This window comes from Doryrhamphus excisus, chromosome 17 (genome assembly GCF_030265055.1).
Source record: "Doryrhamphus excisus isolate RoL2022-K1 chromosome 17, RoL_Dexc_1.0, whole genome shotgun sequence".
Taxonomy (NCBI): Eukaryota; Metazoa; Chordata; class Actinopteri; order Syngnathiformes; family Syngnathidae; genus Doryrhamphus; species Doryrhamphus excisus.
This window is the reverse complement of record NC_080482.1, coordinates 4,341,118-4,349,604: the sequence shown is the minus strand read 5'-3', so window position 1 is coordinate 4,349,604 and position 8,487 is coordinate 4,341,118. Positions and strand designations below refer to the sequence as shown.

The following is an 8,487-nucleotide window of genomic DNA, read 5'->3' as shown; positions in this document are numbered from 1 at the left end:
CCCAGGGCCCATAGACAGACTACAATGGAATCACTTACATGTTCTTAATTATAATCAACATATTTTGTAATACAAACGAAATACTACGACTCAAAATAAGTTTGGTCCACTACTACATTTGTGTGTAATAAAGACAAAGTCATGCAAGTCGATTCTGGCCACCGTGACACAAAGAAATAATCAACACAACCCAACATCTGAATGTGTTTCTGTGGTATTTTGGTTGGTAATTTGGGTTCACCAACACAATTATACAAGACCAGTAGAACCAATTTCAGTACACGGTCGTCCCACAGAAAGAGCTCCTGCTGCCTGCTTTGTGATCAAATCCCTCACACGTCCTGTTGAATACACAGCTGACTTCACCCCAAATCAGCCCTTCAACCTGGAGAACTTACTGGGGCCCCACCCCCATGTGAGCACAAGGCTTTGTCACTAGAGAGCGAGAGTGGGGGGGGAGAAGCTCTTTTCAGATTGTGTGTGCCTCCCTCCCTCCCCCATCCCTGCCTCCCTCTCAGCATCAAGTGCTTTCAACTTTCTCTCCAGCCACTTAGAAGGAGCAATGAGGAGAGAGGAGCTGTCGCCCCGCTGATGCCTGGACGTCTGGGATGCAGTAACAAGCGTTTGTTTTCCAACGGGACGTTATATGTTTGTTTCTAGGGAACACAAACAGTACGTTGCGGATTTGGCATTCCCATCAATCGGATGCAAGGAGGTAAGACCGGTATTGATATTTTTGTCTCGTGCTGGTTTGTTTGTTGTGGTTTGCACTTGGTTGGATTTCATTTTAGTCACTTTATTATTTATTTTGTACAGTCATTGTTACCTTGTACTTCGGTACGTGACAAAAATGAAAAAAAAAAAAAAATTAACTTAAACTATATTAGGAAAGCAGGAAGTGAACAAATGTAACAGTTACTGATTGTAAAAGTACCAGATGGAGGGGTAGGATTTAATAAACTTTGCTTCTTCCTACTCCTTTTGGACATGTGGAACTGTGAACTGATTATGGGATGCACTCAATTGTAATCTGATGCATGTTCAAATGAAATTAAACCATTACCATTATTCTTTTTTTATTTCATATTTCTTATATAAATAGCACACTATTTATTATGTTGTTTTATAATCATTATAATGAATGAATGTGATTGCTTTGTTTGGTTTACAAGTATTATGTTCTTATTAATTGACATTCAACCAGATTTGTTTTTTACAGTGTTACATTTTAATTAAATATTTTAATCAAGTTCAAGGTGGAAACTCTATACTTTGAAGTAAAGGAGAAAATGGGTCACATTGGGTGAAGTCCTCCAGAATGTGGTGTTAAACTACAAGATCAACGTTTGTGGAATAAGATCTGGGACTATTGCGCCCTCTATTGGTTTTGGGATTGCTGAGGGGGGGCACAGTGCTGTGGAAAAAAGATTGGATTCAATGAGACGTTCGTGTGACTGGGAGCCATGGTGGCGGTGCATCAGTCACTTTCCACACGGCTGAGTTATTGCAGACTTTGTAATGTCTGTGTGATGTCTGAATCTGGCTGGTTGAGGGAGGGTGACGTTGAACAGACACCAGGACCAATTTAGTCTCCGCTATTAAGCTCTCATTTTATTATTTTACCCAGTTTTTGGCAGGTTAGAGTGACCCCTTTTAAAGGGCTTAAGTCTTCAACTTGGAGGCCTATTGGTGGATTTCTGCAGAACCCAACTTGGAGAAAAATGTGTTGATGTTTTGATAGAGCGTTCATAGCATTTCATCAATGAAAGATGAAGCAGTGATGCTCATTTTCATAGACCGCGTCCATGTAATTGGAAAGGAATGTGTCTCTGGAAGCGACCCCGGTCCACACCGCCGGATGTTCATCCTCCAGCTGGAAAGCCGAGATATCAGACATATTGGACATCAACATCCAAATGATTTTCTCCTCACGGTGTTTGAACACGGCCCGTGTGACTTCATGACCACAGAAATGAAACTTTCCGACTTTGCAGTTTCATGAGTTCAGTGTATTCAAATATATCCAAAACAGACTTGAAATAGAGTAGTTTCAAGGTCATACCCCGAAGTACGAGGCAGTACACACATCATTTATTGACATTCGAGCGCAGTGCAACTGAGGAAACCAAACTAAAGAAGAAGGTTAACCATTGTGGCAAACCTCCAAGCCACTGTCTTCAGCTCATTTTGAGGATCCTCACCTCAATGGCAGCCACAGATGTGACTCAAGGAACATATAAATCTCTTAACCATACAGCTGATGCAACACCCCAGCACGGGGGCCAATGTGTCCGTGGGCTATAAATAATGGTACCAATCTTTTTGTGCAGACTTGCAGAATAATTGTGGTGAAATGGTGAAGTGGGCTGTGGTGTAGGACTTGGATAAACACTGCCTCACTCTGGCCAAAACAGGAACTGTGTTTAGGGCCTCCACATTACAGTGGGATTTTTTTTTTTTTTTAATGAATTGAACCCAAATGGGGGCTGCACCGCGGTCGAGTGGTTAGCGCACAGACCTCACAGCTAGGAGACCCGAGTTCAATTCCACTTCTCCGGGGACTCCGGTTTCCTCCCACATTCCAAAAACATGCTAGGTTAATTGGTGACTCCAAATTGTCCATAGGTATGAATGTGAGTGTGAATGGTTGTTTGTCTATATGTGCCCTGTGATTGGCTGGCTACCAGTCCAGGGTGTACCCCGCCTTTCGCCCGGAGACACCTGGGATAGGCTCCAGCACCCCCTGTGACCCTTGTGAGGATAAGCGGTAGAAAATGAATGAATGAATGAATGAGGATGAATCCGAATGGTCTATATTATTAACTGAATAATAGATAAACAGATATTATAATTAAGATTATTTTGGGGGTAACTGTCCTCAATGTATTGTGTTGCGGGTACTGAATTGGATGAGATGCTTGATGCACTAATTGGCTGGCAGGATAAACATTATGAACTTACAATATATATATATATATATATATATATATATATATATATATATATATATATATATATATATTGTAATAATATACACCAGGAGTGGGCAAACTTTTTGACTCACGGGCCGCTTTGAGTTAATAAAATTGTCCAGGGGACCAGAACATATATTTAACACACACACACTATTTTACGCTTATAATTCTAACAGTCCACATTTAATTATTTGTCTATTTTTATCTGTTAAAGTGTTATACTATCAGCTATATGTTCTCATGTCCCTTTTTCAGGAGCACTTTAAACATCAGAACACTGCAAAATACAAAATTTAAATTAAAGTTTTGTTTTGTCTGAATAAGACATCCGACTTGCAAGTGATGTTGCCAGCTGTTGTATTTTAAAAGTTGAAATACTTGGAACGCAACTGGCGGGTTGGAATCAGACGCTTGGTGGGCCGCATGTGGCCCCCAGGCTGTAGTTTGCCCACCCCTGATATACATAATATACACTATACATGGTGCAAGTCATCCAGTATGTGTTGGTTGTTTGATCCCTTGCTTATTCTGTACGTTTATTACCTTATAAATAAATCGCCAAATTTTGGGGGTTGTGGCCCAGACAGTTTCTGGACATTAAGTCTATAGGACATCTAGAAATGGAGGTGAAACTTGGGAGTTTCCAAGCGACAGCCTCAAAACATTCAGTATTTACAAGAGTATCTGGAAAGACGAGTGGACCAAAGACCCCTCCTAGGTGTGTGCCAAGGCTGCTCAGTGAATAACGATAACAAAAAGGAACTGCAATTGTAATACTAATACTAATACTAATACTAATACTAATACTAATACTAATACTAATACTAATACTAATACTAATACAAATACTAATACAAATACTAATACTAATCCTTTCAACCCATTGATCTTCCTCTCCACGGTTTCTGTTCCAGAGCCAGGCCCAAGTTAACGATGGGCCCCATACACCTATGCGTCCTGCTCCCGGTGGCGGTGTTGGCGGTGGCGGTTGTCGCCGCTGAGCTGCCAGCAACAATCGATGACGAGTACACTTGGCCGCAGTGGAATTTGCCTCTGGTAAGAAAAAGACGCACTCTTCCTCTGAGCAGCCCCGACTTCTCCGCACACGCTCAATCGAAGGTGAGTGGAACTTGCGGGATCGAGTGTCAGCGTCGCCTCCCCTCACCTTCCGTGGATGACCTGGAGCACTTCCTCTCCTACGAGACGGTTTACGAGAATGGTACACGTACTTATACCTCGGTGTCTGTGCAAGGTCTCAATGAGGTGACAGCTTGGTCCAGAAACATCTCTTCAAGTTCCCGTTCCAAACGGGAGGTCTACGGCACAGACAGCCGCTTCACCATCTCCGATAAGCAGTTCTCCACTAAGTATCCGTTCTCCACTTCGGTCAAGATCTCCACGGGATGTTCTGGAGTTCTGGTGTCACCCAAACATGTGCTGACCGCCGCTCACTGCATCCATGATGGAAAGGATTATTTGGATGGCGTTCAGAAGCTTCGCGTTGGTATTCTTAAGGAGAAATCTCGAAGAGGGAAAGGAGGCAAAGGGAAAGGTGGGCGAGGGAAAGGTAAACGAAGAAAGGGAGATGACGTTAAAGACGTAAAGGAAGCGGAACAGAAAGGGAGCCGCAAAGGAAAAGCAAAGGGTCGAAAGAGCCGGAGTCGCCGAAGTGTCGAAGTGGAAAAACCTTCATTTCGGTGGACCCGGGTCAAGAAAACCCAAGTACCAAAGGGTTGGTTCAAAGGTGTGTCTGACGGACTGACCGCAGATTACGACTATGCGGTTCTGGAGCTGAAGAGAGCCCCCAAAGTCAAACACATGGATCTGGGCGTTATCCCCTCGGTCAAGAAGCTCCCCGCTGGAAGAATCCACTTCTCCGGCTTTGACGACGACCGGCCAGGAAATCTGGTGTACCGATTCTGTTCCGTCTCTGAGGAGTCCAATGATTTGTTGTATCAGTACTGCGATGCCAAACCGGGATCCAGCGGCTCCGGAGTCTACATCCGCTTGAAGGAACCAGGCAAAAAGAGATGGAAGAGGAAGATCATTGGGGTATTTTCCGGCCACCAGTGGGTGGATGTTAACGGAAATGGTCTGCAGCAGGATTACAATGTTGCGGTGAGGATAACGCCTCTCAAGTACGCCCAAATTTGCTACTGGGTTCACGGGGACTCGAGTGCGTGCCAGATTGCCTAAGGCAACACAGAAACCCTATTCCTGATGACACCCCCCCAAGACCCAGTTGTAACCATCACCTCTACCCCCGCCCATGCTTCCGATCACACTCATTAACAAACAAAAACCCACCGCAATGCGGACTCAGTGGTGACAACAACAGGAACTGTGTAACACACAAAAACAACTGTGGCTTTTCTAATTTATTTGCTAAAAACTGAGAAAAAAAATTATTCCCAGATCATTCCGATCTGCAGTTTTGCTTTCTATCGTTGTTATGTTTCATTTTCTTGGATATATTTCTCAAATGTTTTGGTAAGCAAAGCTTGCTTTTGATTCTAACTCGTCTTTGTACAGACACTTGCCAATCTTTTTAAAGATGGAGGACCAAAATTAATGTAAAGTTAACTCCGCAAACTAAAAGTATATAGAAAAATACAACTGTATTGTGTACAATTTAGTTGTTTAAATGTGTAGCTTTTTTTCCTTTTTATTATCTGTTTTTCTGCCGCAGTTAGATGATTCTAATATTGAAATTATCTTGCCAGCATTTCTTTGTCCTTTCTATTGTTGTGCACATAATTCTATTGGTGCTTATACAGATGACATGGTGCTAATTTATGGAAATATCGACTCCTTTTTTTTTTTCCAGGGAAGGGGGTATATACTGTTTAGAATATATTTTGGCAGCCTACTACTGTAACTATAAATTGATGTGGGGCTACACGTCTGGTATGCTAAGGTGGGACTGAACTTTTCAATAATTTACTTGATAATTTAATTGATGTATTCCCAACGCAACAATTATTATACGACACAAATTGTAATATGGATGTTATGTTTAAATGTTTTTTTAAAATGTTTCGGATGTTCCTAAAAGTTATTTTGTAAAAACCAAATAAATACCAAATGCCTATTATTGACTAAGTTTGCACTCCGAACAAGTCAGTCTTACTATGTTTGGGTTTGTATTAATGACTATTATTACAAATAAGGGTTTATATATTTATAGGTGTTGACAATTACCTTTTTGCTAAGATATTCTCACTAACATATGTTCCTAAATGTTGGAACATGAATGAATACATGAATGAGTAAACATACTGCAAGTATTAAACACTAAAGTAATCCCTCATTTATCATGTTAATTGTTACCAAACCCAATCGTGATAAGTGAAGTAAGATTCTTTATTTATAAATGGAGTATTTTCAGTTAGTGCATAGAAAACCTGGTTACAAATTTCTAAATAGGTTTTATTAGAGCCCTCTAGGCATAAAATAACACCCCTATAGTCACATTTACACAAATATTATTATTTTTTTCTGCATTCTAACAAGAAAACAAGTTAATATGAGCTAGCGAACAATGCAAATCAGTGGGACATAGTACCTATTTTGACTACAAAGCCCTCTATTATTAATATATTATTTGATATACATGCAGTGATTACACATTTCATGATTTTAAAACATTAGCGAAACTTCACTGAATTTGCCCAGGAGCTCACGCTTTTTGTCCAAACCACGTAAGTACTATGTACCATCGCTTAAGTTTTCTTAATATAAAAGAAATGAGTGGAAAAATGTCCTGTTTCGTCCGTCATTGAATTTATTGCATTTCAAAAGGGCTGACATGCACTGGGGGAAGGCCATCATACACAAAATTAATTACAGCAAAAATAAATTGTCGTAACAACTCAATCATGATATACTTCTTGTATCTGTACCTCATTTGTACAAGTCTGGGCTTCAGACAGTATACGCTAATTCCAGTTTGATGCAGCAAGGGTGGCTTTCTGTGGAGACTCTAAATGGATAAGACTGACAACTCAACCGAAAATGAACGAAACAGAACTTAGTATGCCATAAAGAAGAAGGTCTGCCATGATGGTAAGCAAAAAAGGTGGGTTGGGGCTAGGTGCAAAACAAGTATACAATGTATTCACTAGCTCGAATCAGTGTAAAATAAAGTGTGTGTTTAAATAAAATAAATATGTGTTTACACTTTGAGGAAGAGAATGAATAATTACTGAACAGAATGAATATATATACATATAAAAATTGTGGAAAAATGAAAAATCAGTCTAATACAGGGTGTGAATGCTGATTTGACAGTCCTATCTATTCAGAGTCCCTGGTGGTGATGAAGCCGTACACAACAAAAGGACATATATTTAACATATACTTTATAATTCAGAAACTTCCCATGGGGCTGTAAAATACAACAACAATTATTTCAAAGTTGTCCCAAAGTTACGCTATTATTTTATACTCATTGATAAGGTTTGTCTTCCGGTAGTAGGACAACATGAAAAACTAGAACACATGACATAAATTAGAAAAATAAGCCACAAACAACATGAGTTTCTCCGAAGCCCACATTTTTTCCCCTTATAATATACAATATTTGTTTCCAAATGATGACGGCAGGATACACACTTGACTTCTTACAATTTCATGTCATATTCACATTGCTATTTCTCTTCAACAGACATACAGTACAGATTAGACACGTAATCCTCAAATTCACACCAGAGAAGTCTATGTACATCAAATAGAACCTTTCCGTAAACAACACACAACAGAGTTCTCCAAAAAACTACAGGTATGTTATTAAATACTCTCATCCAATTAGAGTAGGGCCAAGGAAGTGCTCACACCCCCTTTAAAAAGGAGGGCGGGGACGGAGTTGGTGGATCTTCGGACACCAAAATACAACCAGCATTCAACACAAGAAATAAATAAACAAACACATACGCCTTCACTTTCACTCACATACATTTTTTTCAGCTTTTGTGTATTATTTAGTGGGAGACAAAAGATTAGAACATCTACATGAGCACGCACTTGTTATTCTTTTCTCATATATATTCATTTTCTGTTTATAACTGCTATGGTTCACTTTCACTGTTTGTGCTACAACATCACACAGGACGGGGAAACAGGAAGTGGATGGGTCAGGGGGGGGGGGGGGGGGCTCTTATAATGCTGAGTAGCTGACAAAAGAGAGAGAATGGACCGCCATTGGCATCCTCAAATCTTGACAGATGCCCGGTAAACGATGAGAGCATCCAGCTCTGGAGAAGAAAACATCTGCAGTACAAAATATTTGTTGAAATATTTTTTCATGGAAAAATATTAAAATATCCATTGTATTTGAATAAATAGCAACCCTAACGTTGCCATCAATATTGTTTATGCAGAGAGGATGAAATCATTGAGAGGTTCTAAGCTAATATGACATTAATGCCTATACTGTAATGATGGATTTCAATCACTTTTTCAAATAAATCATTAAGGGACCAAAATTACCGTATTTTTCGGACTATAAATCACA

The 8,487-nt window shown here is 40.1% G+C and overlaps 2 protein-coding genes across 7 annotated transcripts in view; one reads left to right on the top strand and one right to left on the bottom strand.

Moving 5' to 3' along the window:
- The first annotated feature begins 562 nt into the window (after positions 1-562).
- prss35 (serine protease 35) lies at positions 563-8,112 on the top strand. The gene is made up of 2 exons (XM_058052988.1): positions 563-715; positions 3,890-8,112. Exon 2 carries the CDS (start codon positions 3,909-3,911, stop codon positions 5,169-5,171), a length of 1,263 nt encoding a protein of 420 aa, XP_057908971.1. The 5' UTR covers positions 563-715; positions 3,890-3,908; the 3' UTR covers positions 5,172-8,112.
- The window catches only part of snap91a (synaptosome associated protein 91a), a 24,461-nt gene continuing 22,710 nt past the window's right edge, over positions 6,737-8,487 (bottom strand). For all 6 annotated transcript variants that reach the window (XM_058052980.1, XM_058052982.1, XM_058052984.1 and 3 more), the window contains one exon: positions 6,737-8,243. The gene's annotated coding sequence lies outside the window, so the exon portion shown is untranslated. The remainder of the gene's footprint in view (positions 8,244-8,487) is intronic.